This window comes from Scyliorhinus torazame, chromosome 10, assembly GCF_047496885.1.
Source record: "Scyliorhinus torazame isolate Kashiwa2021f chromosome 10, sScyTor2.1, whole genome shotgun sequence".
Classification (NCBI taxonomy): Eukaryota; Metazoa; Chordata; class Chondrichthyes; order Carcharhiniformes; family Scyliorhinidae; genus Scyliorhinus; species Scyliorhinus torazame.
In genome coordinates this window covers 257,530,412-257,550,714 of record NC_092716.1, presented here as the reverse complement: position 1 = coordinate 257,550,714, position 20,303 = coordinate 257,530,412, and the positions used below count along the sequence as shown (strand labels likewise).

General features: G+C 48.4%; 1 protein-coding gene across 1 annotated transcript in view; it reads left to right on the top strand.

The window, feature by feature from the left end:
• The first annotated feature begins 7,308 nt into the window (after window positions 1–7,308).
• The window catches only part of LOC140384740 (uncharacterized), a 59,439-nt gene continuing 46,444 nt past the window's right edge, over window positions 7,309–20,303 (top strand). Inside the window, exons 1-2 of the mRNA XM_072466719.1 lie at window positions 7,309–7,322; window positions 19,765–19,888. Coding sequence (XP_072322820.1) covers window positions 19,786–19,888 — 103 coding nt within the window. The 5' untranslated portion in view covers window positions 7,309–7,322; window positions 19,765–19,785. The remainder of the gene's footprint in view (window positions 7,323–19,764; window positions 19,889–20,303) is intronic.

The following is a 20,303-nucleotide window of genomic DNA, read 5'->3' as shown; positions in this document are numbered from 1 at the left end:
GTCCCTAGATCAAAGTCCTGGAGCTCCTTTCCCAGCAGTACTCTGGGCGTACCTGCACCAGGTAGACCTCAGCAGATCAGAAAGGCAGTTTCCCGCCGCCTTCTCAAGTGACGTTGGAGATGGGTCACCTCGCCTTGCCAGCAAAGCCCACAACACCCCCTGAAAAATTAAACCAGCCAACTGATTTTCAAATTGAAAATCATCTTCTGCCCCCACCGCAGTCTGTTAACGAGCTCCTTAAGGAGATTAACGGGCCATTAATAGGAGGCGAGTGGTTTCCCGATTCCACCATCCCTTCTTTGAAAATTCCAATGTTTCCTCCAGCTGTCAGGATATTGACACATCACCCCCGAGTGTTACTTTGAGAGTGCACCCGTTCCTGTGGCCGTTGACCCATGTTTATGAACAATCCTTCCGTGGTCAACAAGTCCTGGCTTTGGACTTAAACCCGGAGCTTCAGGTGCCAAGGCTACCCACTGTACCACAAGACCTCCAACCCTGGTTCCTAACTGTGTTTCTCTCTCTTCACAGATGCTGCCAGGTATTCTGTGTATTTCCAACATTTTCTGATTTTAAGTAAAGTACTTCTCCTGTTTGGCCTCAGTTAAATCTGATTTATATATTACCTATGTAAAAATTGACATGTAAAACTTGGATATGTTTTTTTTAATGATATTATTAGCGTCCCAAGTAGTCTTACATTAACAAGTTGTTGATTCATTGTCAGTCTGCCCTCAAGGTCAACACTTTAAAAAATATAAAATATTTAACCGAGGAAGTCTTTTCCTTGGTTGTGAAGGGATTTGCAGATACAGGGTGGGGTTTACCGACCAACCCGCCACGTCCTTTTCGGCAGTGGAGACGGCCCGCCAGCGGGATTTCCAGGTCGCGCCTGTGTCAACGGGAAAGCCATGCGCCGGCGTGGGACCGGAAATCCCGTCAGCTTTAAATTCCACCCACAATGGTAAAAAGAGAAAATGCTGGTTAACCCCAGTAGGTCTCAGAGCAAGTGTGGAGAGAAACCGAGGAAGTAGGGGCGGAGGATATCATTTGGCCCTTCGAGTATGCTCCACCAATCAATAGGATCACAGCTGATCAACCAACTCAATATACTGTTCCACCAACTCAATATACTGTTCCACCATATCCTGTGATCCCTTTAGGTCCAAGTGCTGTATCTAACTCCTAATTGAAAACAGACATTGTTTTGTCGGCAACTACTTTCTCTGCTAGAGCATTCCACACTCTGGTGAAGGAATTTCTCCTCATCTCTGACCCCGGTTATGGACACCCCCACCCTGGGACCCTGGAGCTGTGAAGCAATTGTGCTAACTACCATGCTTGTTTAAATTAATATTGATGTGGAGATGCCGGCGTTGAACCGGGGTGGGCACAGTAAGAAGTCTTACATGTGGTGAGCCACGTATGCCTGTTGTATATATTACTGTATTCTCACTGTTACTGTTGTTGTGTTGATGTTGTTGTTGGCTCCGCCTGTGGCTCCGCCCCTCGGAGAAGGTATATAACCCGTCGATCCGGGACAGGCTCTCGGTGCGGGAGAAGCTGCTGGTGGGCACATTCTAGCTGATTAAAACCACAGTTCTTGTTAACTACCGTTTCGACTGGATTGATTGGTATCACAACACCAGGATAAAGTCCGACAGATTTGTTTTGAATCACAAGCTTTTGGAGCGTAGCTCCTTCATCAGCTGAGCTTTGATGAATGTGCTGAGCTCCGAAAGCTAGTGATTCAAAACAAACCTCTTGGACTTTAACCTGGTGTTGTAAGACTTCTTACTAAATTAATATTGTTAAGGTAGTGTTTCTTCAAAAAACATGCAGACTTTGTACTAAATCAATTTATTTACACTATGCTATAAATTGTGAATTCTTAAGTATGGCGAAAAAGCTAAGTATTAGATTAAATAACTGCAGTACCCAGAACTACTGAAAACCACGGCTGTCTCCAACCCTCTCGACTAACTCCAAGGGCACATGGACCACCGTGCGGGTTGTGATCTTACTCCATCTAGTGGCTGGATGCTGTAATTGAACACTATTCTACATGATCATTCACATATACAAACATCATAGAATCATAGAATTTACAGTGCAGAAGGAGGCCATTCGGCCCTTTGAGTCTGCACCAGCCATTAGAAAGAGCACCCTACTTGAGCCCCCGCTTCCACCCCATCCCCATCCCTGTAACCCAGTAACCCCATCTAACCTTTTGGACACTAAGGGACAATTTAGCATAGCCAATCCACCTCCCCTGCACATCTTTGGACTGTGGGAGAAAACCGGAGCACCCGGAGGAAACCCACACAGACAGGGGGGAAAAGTGCAGACTCCACACAGACAGTCACCCAAGGCTGGAATTGAACCTGGGACCCTGGAGCTGTGAGACAGCAGTGCTAACCACTGTGCCACCGTGCCACCCCTGTAATCTTTATCATTGTCATAAGTACGGTCACATTAATACTGCAATGAAGTTATTGTGAAAATCCCCTGGGCGCGATTCTCCACTCCCACGCCGGTTGGGAGAATTGCCTGGGCCGCCAAAATTTCCGGGGACGCCGGTCTGATGCCCTCCCGCAATTCTCCCAAGTGGCGGGAATGGCCCCGTCGAGTTTCGCGGGCCGCAGGCCGGAGAATCGCCGGAGACACCCAAAATGGCGATTCTCCGGCACCCCCGCTATTCTCAGGCCCGAATGGGCCGAGCGGCCAGGCCAAAACGGCGGGTTCCCCCCGGCGCCGGCCACACCTGGTCGCTGCCGTCGTGGGCGGTGCGTGAACGCTGGGGGGGGGCGGCCTGTGGGGGGGCGAGGGGGGATCCTACACCGGGCTTTACCTGGAATGTGGGGTGGCCCGCGCTCGGTGCCCACCGATCGTCGGGCCGTCCTCGCTGAAGGAGGATCTCCTTCCTTCCACGGCCCGGCAAGATCCGTCCCCCATCTTCTTGCGGGGCGGACTTAGAGAGGACGGCAACCACACATGCGCGGGTTGGCGCCGGCCAACCCGCGCATGCGCGGATGACGCTCATTATGCGGCGCCGGCCGCGTCATCTATGCGGCGCCGCTTTTACGCGGGCGACAAGGCCTGGCGCGTGTAGATGACGCGGTCCCGATCCTGGCCCATTGTCAGGTCCTGAATCGGTCGGGACCGGGGCCGTTCCGCGCCGTTGTGAACCTCGACGCCGTTCACGACGGCGTGGCCACTTCGGTGTGGGAGTGGAGAATCCCGCCCCCTAGTCGCCACACCCTGGTGCCTGTTTGGGTACACAGAGAGAGAATTCAAATTGTCCAATTCACCTTACAGCACGTCTTTCAGGGACTTGTGGGAGGAAACTGGAGCACCCGGAGGAAACCCACGCAGACACGGGGAAAACGTGCAGACTCCGCACAGACAGTGACCCAAGCCGAGAATCGAACTTGGGACCCGGCCGCTGTGAAGCAACAGTGCTAACCACTGTGCTACCCTGCTGCAGACAAGATTATATATTAGATATCATTACAGGCAGCAATGGCGGGGGGAACTCAGATCGGAGAATCCTGGCCATATGTCAGTCCTGCCACCCCAGGAATCAGAGTGGTAAACCTTCGCTGATCCCTGTTAATGTTCCATGTCCATTGACCCTTCCACAGTTCTGATGCTGCCAGACTGGCTGCGTTCACCCTGCATTTTCTTGCTCTTATTTTAGATTTCCAGCACCTGCGGTATTTTGCTTTGATATGCAGACGCATGTTATCCAATATGCATGTCAAATAGGTCACATTACAATGGCACAGTAAACCAAACTGGAAGTATCCATTCATTTGTATCAGATATGGATATGTGGGCAGTAAAGTCCTGGATATGAAGCCTCCTGATTTTCTGTTCCCTTGGGAAAGTAAAACACTTCAGTTAACAGTGCACGCAGCTTTGTAAACACGACACTAAATTGTCCCGGGCTGGGCACCTGGCCACTCTTCAGCCAGGAGTGCTGCATTACAAGGCGTGAAGGAAATGTTTTTCTGAAAAGGGAAGAAATTTACAATAACTGTGAATACAAAGTGTGTTTTTGGTCAGAAATCATTGTCACTTGTTAAGCTTGAAAGGGATAAAGATACAGAGCTTGTTCCCACAGTGTGGATACGATTACACATCAATTGTGCACGAATTGGCTCTTGCTATTTGTTATATTACCCACCACAAGGTGAAAGGATAGATGTGAACTCTACAAGGAACACCATACAGTGAATTATTGAACAAGTGGAGATAAAATCCTTATCTGCCAATTTTATTAAAAAGACACAAATGAAATGGGGTATGCATTTCATCGCCAACTTTAGTCAGTTGTACTCTGATGATAAAACCCATTGTAAATACCTGATAGTGGATAGTGCTCTGCTAGGAGCTTCAAATATGTGTGCCACTTTATGTCTGCCACAGAATTAATTTGTTTGTAGGACCGAGACAATGGGTATGGGTAGTAATGCACACATATATATTTGTTGCACCTTAGTTACTCTGTGCTTGCTTTTACGTTTACGTTCCTTACATTTCAATTGCTAAATTTTCAAAGTTTTATAAATTTGCTGTTGCTTTTACTAAAGTTGCTTTTCTTTCAATTTGCGTTGTCTCAATACTTTTGAAGGGGTTTTGTTCTCCCCTTGTCTGCGTGGGTTTCCTCCCACAAATCCCGAAAGATCTGCGGTTAGGTGAATTGGACAGTCTGAATTCTCCCTCTGTGTACCCAAACAGGTGCCGGAATGTGGCGACTAGGGGATTTTCACAGTAACTTCATTGCAGTGTTAATGTAAGCCTACTTATTATTATTATTATATCATTTTAAACAATTCTTTGCTGATAATCCTCAACAATTTCATGTGGACAATTATCGACATTGGCCGGGCCTCTGACTGAAAACCGAAAGTGCTGGAAATATTTAGCGGATCTGTGGAGGGAGAAACCGTGGCCTGGATCTTCCAAACAGTGGCAATGATGGCGGGATTGCCACTGCACTCGCAAATTCTCCCGACTGGACGCTGCTGCACCTTTCTTCCAGGATCTGCCAACCCCGACTTTCACAAAAATGTGCAATGCAGAATCCCTCAGGGAGGTCTATTGGAGTGGAGTAGAGTCAAGGCAAGGCAAGGCAGCCCCCCCTTCTTACAGTACTAGAATTGTACGTTTAAAAGTCCAGTCTTGATGTTAATGTCAGTGGGTGAGTGGGTGGTCAGGTCGGGTCCGTTGGTTGGGGACAGTCAGGCTGGCGGAGGCAAAGTAGTCAGGGATAGTCATGTTGGGTAAGGAGGATCAGGGAGCAATCGTGTGAATGGGAGACCGGTCAGGGGTTCAGGAGGGGAGGAATGGAGGTCAATTGTGTAGTTATCCAGGTGCTAGACTGGGTTTTAATCTGTCTAACATTACCTGGGTAACACAGAACTGTTCACAGTTTCGAGCCTAGCTCAAAGTCGGAGACATTGCAGGGGATCCCAGGGAGCAGGGGCATTGCCCATTGAAAGCTGAAACTTGCAGGAAAATAGGTTAAGCTTTCAGTGGCCAAACGCGAATCCTCAGTCATATGTCCAATCTCTGATGATCTAGAGACCGAAACGTTTGGCACAGACTTAACATTCCAAATCATATTTAGCACGTTAGAACTGAAAGAGGGATGAACTGTAATGTGATTTATGATGTCAGGGTGGGGGTAGGGGATTGGGGGGAGAGGCAAGATCAAAAAGGAACATCTGGGATAGGGTAGAGAGTGAGAGAGATTAAATGACAAAGATGTCATGGAGCAAAGGGCAATGGGAGTTGTAATGATTGTATTGAAGAGACAAAGCAATTGTCCAGAGTGAGGGTAAATGCCTGAACAGCGCCTATACTTCCTCAGGAAACTAATAAAATTCAGCATGTCCACATTGATTCTTACCGATTTTTACAGATGCACCATAGAAAGCAGCCTATCGGGCTGCATCACAGCCTGGTATGGCAACTGCTCAGCCCAAGACCGTAAGAAATTAGAGAGTCGTGAACACAGCCCAGTCCATCACACGAACCTGCCTCCCATCCATTGACTCTGTCTACACCTCCCGCTGCCTTGGGAAAGTGGGCAGCATAATCAAAGACCCCTCCCACCCTGGTTATCCTCTCTTCCAACCTCTTCCGTCGGGCAGAAGATACAAAAGTCTGAGAACACGCACTAACAGGTTCAAAAACAGCTTCTTCCCCACTGTTACCAGACTCCTGAATGACCCTCTTATGGACTGAACTGATCTTCTCGCTTCTGATGATTAATCACTTGCTTGAAATGTTAATTCTACCTCACCCTCCACAGATGCTGCCAATCTGCCGAGACCAAGAGTGCAAGGGGAGTGTTGTACCAGTGGTTAAATTAAAGATCCCATGGTACTCTTTCAAGGAAGAGCAGAGGAGCACTCCCTGGTGCATTGGCCAATATTAATGCCTCATTGAATATTTTAAGGCATAATTAAGATTCCTGACTAATGAGGGAGCCAAAGGTTATCAGGGATAGGCTGAATGTGGAGTTGAGGCCACAATCAGCTCTGATCTTATTGAATGGCACTTTGGGATAGCCTGAGGTTGTAAAAAGGCACTATATAAATGCAAGTTCCTCCTTTTTTGAACATGCTTTATTTGAAGAATCATACAATCCCTACAGTGCAGAAGGCCACTCAGCCCATCAACTCTGCCTACTTATGAGTGTCCACCCCGCCCTATCCCATAACCTAAACTGCATATCCCGTACCAGCGCCGGAATGTGGCGACTAGGGGCTTTTCACAGTAACTTCATTGAAGCCTACTCGTGACCCTAAGCGATTTTAATTTCATATCTGCAAAGGGGCAAATTTATCATGGCCAATCCACCGAACCTGCACATCTTTGGATTGTGGGAGGAAACCGGAGCACCCGGAGGAAACCTACATAGATAGAACGTGCAAACTCCGCACAGACAGTGACCCAAGCTGGGAATCGAACCTGGGACCCTGGAGCTGTGCGGCAGCAGTGCTAACCACTGTGCCACTTGTCAATTTACTGAGGCTCCTGAAGCTGGATGGAGTGAGGCTGCAGTCAGCCCAGCTCCCACGTGCTTGGCATCTGAGCCCCGCCCCCTCCGCACGGCGCCTGCGCGCTGGGCCCGCCGCCTGGGAGGGAGGGAGGGAGCTATTGCGCATGCGCAGTGCAGGACCGTGCGCGGCGTCATTGGTGCGGAGCCGGCAAGGAAGGGGGTTTGTGACGTTGCTGCGCCGCCCCTCTCCCTGTGCGCGGCGGCCGGAGGTGCGCATGCGCGGGGAGCAGCTTCCGGGCGCAGGGAGGTGACGTATGGGGAATGGTGTCTGTCTCTGTCTGAGTGTCTCTGTCTGTTTGCGTCTGAGTATCTGGGGGCGGTTGAAATGAGGCAGCGCCCGGGCCGCTCCCCGGGGGAGGCAGCCTCCAGCTGTGCTGGTCACAGCCACGCTGTGAGGTCTGGGCGAGGGGCTCCGTGTCCCTGAGAGACCCGGGGGCAGGGCCCAGGCCGACCAACTCTAAGGAATTACACCGAGGGCCACATCAGCCATGGCACTGGAGTGGGGGTTCGGGGGGGTTGCGCTGCCATGAGTCTGCCATGCGGGAGGGGTGTTAACGACTATAACATTTGGGTGTTAGCAACTGTAATGTTATTGGGGGTGGTTAGGGCTTGTTAACGAACATAACAGTTCAGGTTTGAGGTGCACAGCACAGTAGCACAGTGGTTAGCACTGTTGCTTCACAGCGCCAGGGTCCCAGTTTCGATTCCCGGCTTGGGTCACTGGCTGTGCGGAGTCTGCACGTTCTCCCCGTGTCTGCGTGGGTTTCCTCCGGGTGCTCCGGTTTCCTCCCACAAGTCCCGAATGACGTGCTTGTTAGGTGATTTGGACATTCTGAATTCTCCCTCAGTGTACCCGAACAGGCGCCGGAATGTGGCAACTAGGGGATTTTCACAGTAACTTCATTGCAGTGTTAATGTAAGCCTACTTGTGACAATAAAAGTTATTAATTAATTGTGGGAGGGTGGTGGTAGCCTATTCTCACTGAGGTAAATAAAGAGGCATGAGGGCGCACCCAGGCTCACTGTTTTTTTTCCAACCTGGGGACTTCACAATCGTGAAGGGTTTGTAATCCAGCCAAAACCCACCTTTGATCCAAATCCCCCTATAACCTGCAGGGATGAGTGTCGGGGCCCTTGCTGTTTGTGGTTTATATAAATGATTTTGACATGAATGTAGGCGGATTGATCAGTAAATTTGTGGACGATACGACAATTGGTGGGGTGGTAAATAGTGAGGAGGCTAGCCTTTGATTACAGGATGATATAGACGGGTCAGATGGGCAAATGGAATTCAATCCAGATAAGTGTGAGGTGGTGCACTTGGGCAGGACAAACAAGGCAAGGGAATACATGATAAAAGGCAGGACCCTGGGAAGCACTGAGGATCAGAGGGACCTCAAGGTAGCAGAGGAGGTGGATCAGTGGTTAAGAAGGCATATGGTATACTTTTTTAGATGAGACATAGAGTTTAAGAGCAGGGAGGTTATGCTGGAACTGTATACAATGTTGGTTAGTCCACAGCTAGAGTATTGTGTGCAGTTCTGGAATCCATATTATAGGAGGGATGTGATAGCACTGGAAAGGGTGCAGAGGAGATTTACCAGGATGTTGCCTGGGCTGGAGAGTTTTAGTTAAGAAGAGAGATTGGATACACTGGGGTTGTTCTCCTTGGAGCAGAGGAGACTGAGGGGCGACATGATTAAGATGTATAAAATTATGAGTGGCATATATAGAGTAGACAAGAAGAAACTTTTCCCCTTGGTGGGATCATTGACCAGGGGGCAGAGATTTAAGGCAAGGGGCATGAGTTTAGCGGGAATGTGCTAACCACCGTACCGCCCCAAATCAAAGTGGAGAATGTTGGGAGAATTGCTATGCACACTGGTGAAATGTTGGTGCTGAAAAATCTTTTATATGGAAGAGTAGAGAAAAACCTGACATTCTGTTAAAGTCCACCAAAAAAATATAAAATGCTGATCACATACTTAGGTAAATGTATAGCTTCAATAGATTAATCGCACACTGGAAACATCCAGACACTACATTGTTTTCTCCATAGAATCATTACCGGGCAGAATGAGGCCCATTGAATCTGCACTGACCCTCAAAGAGCCCTCTATGATTTGATTTATTATTGTCACATGTATACAGTGAAAAGTATTGTTTCTTGCATGCTGTACAAACAATGCATACCGTACACAGGGAAGGAAGGAGAGACTGCAGAATATAGAGAGTTTAAAAGAGTTAGAATGAAGTTTCAGAAGCATGGAATGAGAGTAAAAGATAGAATTAGAGGGTATGCTGGGCACAGCTTGCAAGAAGTCGCCTCGCTCCGGCGTCATCTTGGAAACTCTATGGCCCAACCTATCCCCATAGTCCCACCTAAACCTTTGGATACTAAGGGGCAATGTAGTATGGCCAATCCAACTAACCTGCACATCTTTGGACGGTGGGAGGAAACCTGAGCACCCGGAGTAAACCCACACAGATATGGGGAGAATGAACAAATGCCGTTTGCACTTGTCACCAGTGCAAAAAGAGTGAGCATTTAGTGAAGAAGTGCCAGGGTGCTAAGAGAAAGTCAAAGGCTGAGCAGGGAACTTCAAATGCAAGGAATCCTCCTGTACACACGACTGCGTGGCAAAATTTGGTTCCAACTCCATCTACAGGTTTGCTGACGATATGACCATGGTGGGCCGGATCTCGAATAACAATGAGTCAGAATACAGGAGGGCGGTAGAGAACCTAGTGGAGTGGTGCAGTGACAACAATCTATCACTCAATGCCAGCAAAATTAAAGAGCTGGTTATTGACTTCATGAAGCAAAGTATCGTAAACACCTCTATCAGCATCAACGGGGCCGAGGTGGAGATGGTTAGCAGTTTCAAATATGTAGGGGTACACATCTCCAAAAATCTGCCCTGGTCCATCCATGTCGACGCTGCCACCAAGAAAGCACAACAGCGCTTATAGGTCCTCAGGAAACTAAGGAAATTCAGCATGAAAACATTAACTCTTACCAACTTTTACAGATGTATCATAGAAAGTATCCTATGTGGCAGCATCATAGCCTGGTATGGCAACTGCTCGGCCCAAGACCGCAACAAACTTCAGAGCCCAGTCCGTCACACTAACCTGCCTTCCATCCATTAACTCCATCTACACCTCCCGCTGTCTGGCGAAAGCAGGCAGCATAATCAAAGACCCCTCCCACCCGGCTTACTCACTCTTCCAACTTCTTCCATCGGGCAGGAGATACAAAAGTCTGAGAACACGCATGAACAGACTCAAAAACAGCTTCTTCCCCGCTGTTACCAGACTCTTAAACGACCCTCTTATGGACTGACCTCATTAACACTACACCCCTGTATGTTTCACCCGATGCCGGTGCCTGTGTAGTTACATTGTGTACGTTGTGTTGCCCTATTATGTATTTTCTTTTTCTTTTCATGTACTTAATGATCTGTTGAGCTGCTCGCAGAAAAATACTTTTCACTGTACCTCGGTACACATGACATTAAACAAATCCAATCCAATGAGATGTGAGCATCACTGGAAAGCCAGCATTAATTGTCCTTCCCCTGTGTTGTAGATACACCAATGTTGTTAAGGAGGGAGCTCCGAGACTTCCGGGTGCGGCGATGACCAGCTAAGTCGCACGTTTCGGCAGCTCCCGGTGGAACGGACTTTTGGGCTCTTAATAAGAGCCCCAACGGCAATTTTAACGTCTAGAAGCACTGTGCGGTAAACCAGAAGGGAATCCCCCCGGAAACGAATGGAAAAAGGAGAGGGAAGTGGCCAGATTGCAGTGGATCCTTTGGAGCAGCGGCAAGGAAGGCAAGCAAGAACCAAGGTGGCGACGGAAGGTGGCAGTTTAACATGGGGCCCTGAACAACAAGAGTTTTTGAAATGTTGCGTGGAAGAACTTAAAAAGGAAATGAAGAAGGAGCTGTTGGCCCCGATATTACAGGCGATCGAAGGGCTAAAGGATGAGCAAAAGACCCAGGAGCGGGAGCTTCGGGTCGTGAAGGCAAAGGCTGCCGAGAACGAGGACGATATACAGGGCCTGGTGGTGAAGACGGAGATGCACGAGGCACACCATAAACGATGTGTGGAAAGACTGGAGGTGCTGGAGAATAACTCGAGGAGGAATAATTTAAGGATTCTTGGTATTCCTGAAGGTGCAGAAGGAGCAGACGTCGGGGCATATGTGAGCACGATGCTGCACTCGTTAATGGGAGCGGAGGCCCCGGCGGGTCCGCTGGAGGGAGCATACTGAGTGATGGCGCGAGGACCGAGAGCAGGAGAAATTCCTAGTGCCATAGTGGTGAGATTCCTCCGTTTTAAGGACAAAGAGATGGTCCTTAGATGGGCAAAGAAAACTCGGAGCAGTAGGTGGGAGAACGCGGTGATCCGCGTATATCAAGACTGGAGTGCGGAGGTGGCGAGAAGGAGGGCGAGCTTTAATCGGGCCAAGACGGCTATCTTCACATAAAGAAGATAAAATTTGGAATGCTGCAACCGGCAAGACTGTGGGTCACATATCAAGGGAGGCACCACTACTTTGAGACGGCGGATGAAGCGTGGACTTTTATTGTGGAAGAAAAACTGGAATAAGCGGGTTATTAAAAAAGAACGTTTGAAACAAAGTGGTGGGGCGAGTATGGGGGGGAAAAGGGGGAGGAAAGATGAGTTTTATGTTATTAATCCTGCGATGCGGTAACTTTTCTCTCTTCCACAGGTGGTGGTGGAGGGAGGAAGGGAGGTGCAGGAGATGGGGCGTTGGCCATGGGGGGCGGGGCCAAAAGGGAAGCGCGGGCTTTGTTCCCGCGCTATGATAATCATGGCGGGAATAGGGAAGGAGGGGGCGTCGCACGGTGCGAGCCGAGGTCACGGGGGGAAGCCGAGGTCGGCCAGAGTTTGCTGACTTCTGGGAGCAACATGGGGGGTGTAACTACGCTAGTGGGGGATCTAGCGGGGGTGGTGGGAGGGGGGAGTTACTGGGTTGCTGCTGCTGGGGAGAGGGGGGAGCCGGAATGGGGTGGGGTGGGCGGGGGGGCACCGCCTGGGGGGGACACAGCTGCGTGGGAACCGGGTGAGGAGCTGGAAAAAGGGGATGGCTAATCGACAAGGGGGGGGGTAAAAAGCCCCCCAACCCGGTTGATCACGTGGAATGTGAGAGGGCTGAACGGGCCGATAAAGAGGGCACGAGTGCTCGCACACCTTAAGAAACTTAAGGCAGACGTGGTTATGTTACAAGAGACGCACTTGAAACTTATAGACCAGGTTAGACTACGCAAAGGATGGGTGGGGCAGGTGTTTCATTCGGGGCTAGATGCGAAAAACAGGGGGGTGGCTATACTAGTGGGGAAGCGGGTTATGTTTGAGGCAAAGACCATAGTGGCGGATAGCGGGGGCAGATACGTGATGGTGAGTGGCAAATTACAGGGGGAGGCGGTGATCTTGGTAAACGTATATGCCCCAAACTGGGATGATGCCAATTTTATGAGGCGCATGCTAGGACGCATCCCGGACCTAGAGGTGGGAAAGTTGGTAATGGGGGGAGATTTTAATACGGTGCTGGAGCCAGGGCTGGACAGGTCGAGATCCAGGACTGGAAGGAGGCCGGCTGCAGCCAAGGTGCTTAAAGATTTTATGGAGCAGATGGGAGGAGTAGACCCATGGAGATTTAGCAGACCTAGGAGTAAGGAGTTTTCGTTTTTCTCCTATGTCCACAAAGTTTATTCACGAATAGACTTTTTTGTTTTGGGAAGGGCGTCGATCCCGAAGGTGAGGGGGACGGAGTATACGGCTATAACCATTTCGGATCACGCTCCACATTGGGTAGACTTGGAAATAGGGGAGGAAACAGAAGGGCGTCCACTCTGGAGAATGGACATGGGACTAATGGCAGATGAAGGGGTGTGTCTAAGGGTGAGGGGGTGCATTGAAAAGTACTTGGAACTCAATGATAATGGGGAGGTCCAGGTGGGAGTGGTCTGGGAGGCGCTGAAGGCAGTGGTTAGAGGGGAGCTGATATCAATAAGGGCACATAAAGGAAAGCAGGAGAGTAGGGAACGGGAGCGGTTGCTGCAAGAACTTCTGAGGGTGGACAGGCAATATGCGGAGGCACCGGAGGAGGGACTGTACAGGGAAAGGCAAAGGTTACACGTAGAATTTGACTTGCTGACAACGGGTACTGCAGAAGCACAGTGGAGGAAGGCACAGGGTGTCCAGTATGAGTATGGGGAGAAGGCGAGCAGGTTGCTGGCCCATCAATTGAGGAAAAGGGGAGCAGCGAGGGAAATAGGGGGAGTGAGGGATGAGGAAGGAGAGATAGAGCGGGGAGCGGAGAGAGTGAATGGAGTGTTCAAGGCATTCTATAAAAGATTATACTAAGCTCGGCCCCCGGATGGGAAGGAGAGAATGATGTGCTTCCTGGACCGGCTGGAATTTCCTAAGGTGGAGGAGCAGGAGAGGGTGGGACTGGGAGCACAGATCGAGATAGAGGAAGTAGTGAAAGGAATTACGAGCATGCAGGCGGGGAAGGCTCCGGGACCGGATGGATTTCCAGTCGAATCTTATAGGAAATATGGGGACTTGCTTGCCCCGATACTGATGAGAACCTTTAATGAGGCGAAGGAAAGGGGACAGCTGCCCCCGACTATGTCGGAGGCAACGATATCGCTTCTCTTAAAGAAGGAAAAAGACCCGCCGCAATGCGGGTCCTATAGACCTATTTCCCTCCTAAACGTAGATGCTAAGATTCTGGCCAAGGTAATGGCAGTGAGGATAGAGGATTGTGTCCCGGGGGTAGTCCATGAGGACCAAACTGGGTTTGTGAAGGGGAGACAGCTGAATACGAATATACGGAGGCTGCTAGGGGTAATGATGATGCCCCCACCAGAGGGGGAAGCGGAGATAGTGCTGGCGATGGATGCCGAGAAAGCATTTGATAGAGTGGAGTGGGATTATTTGTGGGAGGTGTTGAGGAGATTTGGCTTTGGAGATGAGTATATTAGATGGGTACAGCTGCTGTATAGGGCCCCGATGGCGAGCGTGGTCACGAATGGACGGGGGTCTGCGTATTTTCGGCTCCATAGAGGGACGAGGCAGGGATGTCCTCTGTCCCCATTATTGTTTGCACTGGCGATTGAGCCCCTGGCAATAGCATTGAGGGGTTCCAGGAAGTGGAGGGGAGTACTCCGGGGAGGAGAGGAACACCGGGTATCTCTTTACGCGGACGATTTATTGGTGTATGTGGCGGACCCGGTGGAGGGGATGCCAGAGATAATGCGGATACTTGGGGAGTTTGGAGAATTTTCAGGATATAAGCTGAACATGGGAAAAAGTGAGCTGTTTGTGGTGCATCCAGGGGAGCAGAGCAGAGAAATAGAGGACTTACCGCTGAGGAAGGGAACAAGGGACTTTCGCTACTTGGGGATCCAGATAGCCAAGAATTGGGGTACATTGCATAGGTTAAACTTAACGCGGTTGGTGGAACAGATGGAGGAGGACTTCAAGAGATGGGACATGGTATCCCTGTCACTGGCAGGGAGGGTACAAGCGGTTAAAATGGTGGTCCGCCCGAGATTCCTCTTTGTGTTTCAGTGCCTCCCGGTGGTGATCACAAAGGCTTTTTTCAAAAGGATTGAGAAGAGTATCATGAGTTTTGTGTGGGCCGGGAAGACCCCGAGAGTGAGGAAGGGATTTTTGCAGCGTAGTAGGGATAGGGGGGGCTGGCGCTACCGAGCCTGAGTGAGCACTACTGGGCCGCCAACATCTCAATGGTATGTAAGTGGATGGGAGAAGAGGAGGGAGCGGCGTGGAAGAGATTGGAGAAGACGTCCTGTAGGGGTACTTGCCTACAAGCCATGGTGACGGCGCCGTTGCCGTTCTCACCGAAGAAATACACCACAAGCCCGGTGGTGGTGGCTACTCTGAAAATTTGGGGGCAATGGAGACGGCATAGGGGAAAGATGGGAGCCTCGGTGTGGTCCCCGATAAGAAATAATCATAGGTTTGCTCCGGGGAGAATGGATGGGGGATTTGGAACATGGCAAAGAGCAGGAGTAACACAATTGAGAGATCTGTTTGTAGATGGGACGTTTGCAAGTCTGGGAGCGCTGACCGAAAAATATGGGTTGCCCCAAGGGAATGCATTCCGGTATATGCAACTGAGGGCTTTTACGAGGCAACAGGTGAGGGAATTCCCGCAGCTCCCGACGCAGGAGGTGCAGGACAGAGTGATCTCAAAGACATGGATGGGGGAACGGTAAGGTGTCAGACATATATAGGGAGATGAGAGACGAGGGGGAGATTATGGTAGATGAGCTGAAAGGGAAATGGGAAGAAGAGCTGGGGGAGGAGATTGAGGAGGGGCTGTGGGCTGATGCCCTAAGTAGGGTAAACTCATCGTCCTCGTGTGCCAGGCTAAGCCTGATACAATTTAAGGTGTTACACAGGGCGCATATGACTGGAACACGGCTTAGCAAATTTTTTGGAGTAGAGGATAGGTGTGCGAGATGCTCGAAAAGCCCAGTGAATCACACCCACATGTTCTGGTCATGTCCGGCACTACAGGGGTTTTGGGTGGGGGTGACAAAGGTGCTTTCGAAGGTAGTGGGGGTCCAGGTCGAACCAAGCTGGGGGTTGGCTATATTTGGGGTTGCAGAAGAGCCGGGAGTGCAGGAGGCGAGAGAGGCTGATGTTTTGGCCTTTGCGTCCCTAGTAGCCCGGCGCAGGATGCTGTTGATGTGGAAGGAAGCCAAGCCCCCGGGTGTGGAGACCTGGATAAATGACATGGCAGGGTTTATAAAACTGGAACGCATTAAGTTCGTCTAAGGGGATCGGCTCAAGGGTTCACCAGGCGGTGGCAACCGTTCGTCGAATACCTCACAGAAAGATAGAGGGAATGGAAAAGAAGAAGACAGCAGCAGCAGCCCGGGGGGGGGGGGGGGGACCAGAGGGATTCTCAGGGATGTTAATATATAAGTATAATATGTATAGGTTGTTGTTATAGATAATTGTATATTGGACTGTTAAAAAACATATTTTTGGAGAATATTTATCTGGGACAAGGCAGTTGCCATTTAGTTTTGTTTTTGTTTATATATTATTTATTTCTTGTTTATAAAACTGGCCATTGTTATTTATATTGTCATATTACTGTGTAAAGGATACACAATGTACTGTGATGGTTGGCCAAAAATTTTCAATAAAATATTTATAAAATAAAAAGGAGGGAGCTCCAGGATTTTGACCCAGTGACATGGGCGCAGGGTGGCACAGCTCCCTCTCGGGGCCTCTGGTTCAATTCCGGCCTTGGTGACTGTGTGGTGTTTGTACTTTATCCCCGTGTCTGCGTGGATTTCTTCCCACAGTCCAAAGGTGTGCAGGTTAGGTGGATTGGCCATGCTAAATTGCCCCTTAGTGTCCAAAAGGTTAGGTGTGGTTACAGGGATAGGGTGGGGAGTGAACCTGGATAGAGTGCTCTTTCGTGGGGCCGTGCAGATCGATGGGCTGAATGGCCTTCTGCACTCTTGGGATTCTATTAAACATGATACTGTTATGTGTGGAAAGGCCCACTCAATGCTTTAACTGTTGAGTAATTTACAATATAGGCAGAATTTGTTAGTAGCAAATTGAGTTTAAAGCTTACAACTGTCTCTTCAGCAGCACAGTGGTTAGCACAGTTGCTTCACAGCTCCAGGGTCCCGGGTTCGATTCCCGGCTGGGTCACTGTCTGTGCGGAGTCTGCATGTTCTCCCCGTGTCTGCGTGGGTTTCCTCCTACAGTCCAAAAATATGCAGGTTAGGTGGATTGGCCATGCTAAATTGCCCTTAGTGTCCACAAAAGGTTAAATGGGGGCTACTGGGTTACCGGGATAGGGTATTTACGTGGGCTTGAGTAGGGTGCTCTTTGTAAGGGCCGCTGCAGACTCGATGGGTCGAATGACCTCCTGTACTGTAAATTCTATGATTCTAATCCGGACCCCTGCCCAAGACCCATGGACTGATTGTGATATAGAATTACAGAATTTTACTTCGCAGGGCACCATTTAGAACATTGGCCCCCAAACTAGCTCTCTGAAAGAGCTACTGAATAGCTTTTCTCTTCTTTTCCATAGCTCTCAGTTTTTCCTTCTGGAATTATGATCCGACGGCCTTTTCAAAGTTGCTGTTGAAGCTGCTTCCACCTCTTTTTTTAAGCTTTGCAATCAGATCATAATTCAGAACAAAACATCTTCCTAGAAACAGATTCATGTAATGAGAGTAATGGAGTAGAATCTCATTCCTTTCAATTTTTCATTGTTGTTGGAGATGCATATATATTAAAAAATACTTTTCCCCCCTCTTTTAACCTAATCTTTCTTTCCCTCTATTTATTTTTATTTCTATACTTGATTTGAAGTTGAATTCACCATTCTGAGTTGCACTTCCTTGTTCAGGAAGTTGCACAATTAATTTCACAATTCTTCAATCTGATTAGTTAAAGAGACCATAACAAATGGGAACAGGAAGAGGCCATTCAGCGCTTCGAGCCTGCTCAACCATCTAATAAGGTCATGGCTGATCTAACACTCACAATGTCCACTTTCCTGCCTAACCTCAAAAACCCTTAATTCCCCAACTGATATAAAACCTATCAATCTCAGCCTGGAAAATGTTCAAGGACTCGGCCTCCATAGCTTCCTGAGTTAAAGAATTCCAAAGATTCACCACTCTGAGAGAAGAAATTCTTCCTCAAATCCGTCTTAAATGTGTTCCCCCTCATTATGCAAATCTGCCCTCTGGTCCTACACTCTCCCACGAGTGGAATCATCTTCCTGAAATTTACCCAGTCTGACACCCTAAGAATCTTCTATGTTTCAATCATATCACATTTCATTCTTTTCAACTCCAAGGAGTACAGACCCAACCTGTTTAATCTGGCAGTTCCTCCATACCCAGTATCATCCAAGTAAAATCTCCTCTGTACTGACTCCAATGATGATATATCTTCCTTTAAATAAGGGGACCAAAACTGTACCCAGTATTCTAAATGAGCCTTACTTGAACCTTGTGCAGTTGCAGCAACACCACTTTACTTTTATACTCCAGCCCCCTTTTGATTTGATTGATTTTATTGTCACGTACCGAAGTACAGTGAAAAGTATTTTTCTGCAGCCAAGGAATGTTCACAGTACGTACAGAGGAGAGAAAAAAGAATAATCGACAAAGTACATCGACAAACAGTGATTGGTTACAGTGCGGAATAAGGGGCCAAACAAAGCAAATACAGGAGCAAGAGCAGCATAGGGCATCTTGAATAGTGTCTTACAGGGAGCAGATCAGTCCGAGGGGGAGTCGTTGAGTCCAGTCGCTGTGGGGAAGAAAATGTTCCTATGTCTGGATGTGCGGGACTTTAGACTTCTGTATCATCTGCCTGATGGAAGGGTCTGGAAGAGGGCAAAGCCTGGGTGGGAGGGGTCTCTGACAATGCTGTCTACCTTCCTGAGGCAGCGGGAGGTGTAGACAGAATCAATGGGAGGATGGCAAGCTTGTGTGATGCGTTGGGCTGAGTTCAAAGCCAGCATTCCATTTGCCTTCCCTGTTACCATCCGCACCTTGTATGCTAGCTTTTTGGGTTTCATAAAACCCCTTTGTGCTACAGCTTTCTGCAGTCTCCGTTTAAATAACAATCTGCCTTCTCATTCTTACTTCCAAAATGAACAATTTCACATTTTCCCACATGGGATTCCATTTGCCAATTTTCTGCCCACTCGCTCAACCTGTCAAAAGCTTTCTGCAAACTCTTTATATCCTTCTTACAACCTGCCTTCCCTCCGACAAATCTGGCCACTGTGCGCTCTGTTCCTCCAAATCATTAATATATGCTGTGTAGAGCTGCGGTCCCAGCACTACCCTCCAACCTGAGGAAGACTCCTTTATCGTTACTCACTGCTTCCTGTTAGTTAACCAATCCTCTCTCCATGCCAGAATATTATCTCCAACAAAATTACAAGGTTGTTTGCTTGGTCACTGAGATGCCAGATGCTCTGTAAAAAACACCACAAGGTTCCCATCTCACAATTCCCGCTAGTTGCCCTGCAAAATATGGAGATTAAACATGAAGAACATTGTGGTGGCCATTCACTGAATAAATAAAATAAATTTTATTTTTTGAGGCTATGAAACAGCTCGGAGTCATGGCTGTTTTGAGTCATGGCTTTGTAAAAAAAACATATGTTCGTTCATGGGGATGCGAGCATTGCTGGCAAGGCCAACATTTATTTCCCACCCTGAGTTGCCTTTGGAAACGTGTTGAGTTCCCTTCTTGAACTGCTGTAGTCCATGAGTTGTAGGAACACCCATTGTGCTGTTGGGGAGGGAGTTCTAAGATTTTGACCCAGCGACAGCGATGGAACAGTGATTATAGTTCCAAGTCAGGGTGGTGTGTGGCTTGGTGTTCCTGTGCATCTGCAGCACTTGTCCTTCTAAGGTGGTAGAGGACAGGGGTTTGGAAGATGCAGTCGAAGGAGGTCACCACCTCCTTGCTTCATTGCTATTTAGACATCAGATTCTCGGTCTTTTGAGTGGTTGTTGATTTTTCAAATGATGATTGAGTTTCTGAGTGTGTATTTTATCTAACGACTGAGATGTATGCCTCTTCCCTTCTTATTAAACTACCTCAATTTATTCTTGTAGGAAGTAATACTTGATGGAAATATGGATTCAAACCAGTCTGAGGAGATGCAGACAATAACTCTGAGAGAATTAATAAAAAACAGCAATTCTCCTCGACAAAGCAGTAGCGAAAATGTTAACTTATGTAAGTAAATCTTCATTTTGGACAATTGCTGTGTTAAACAAAGTCTTTTTTTTTTTTTGCAGGGTTAGGATTTTCAAAGAAAGTCACACAATTAAGGTCTGCGTATCTCTAGTGCAAAATTGCTCCCATGAAATTGTTCAAAATGTTCTTCGAGAACATTTGTTTGAATGATTTCAGGGCCAGGACCTGTTTCTGACCCTTTTATTTAATTCAGGATTTCATCTGCATCTACTTTTGACACTTGGTATGTAATTAATAACGGACCATATTGGACCAGCCTATTGAAGACTGATGCAACGTATCCACTTGAAACATCTGTCATGTTCTAGAACTTGAGACCATTGGAACCAGAGCAGACCTCCACTATTCAATTCGGTCACACTTCTGATTCTTAATTCCATCTACCCACCTCTAT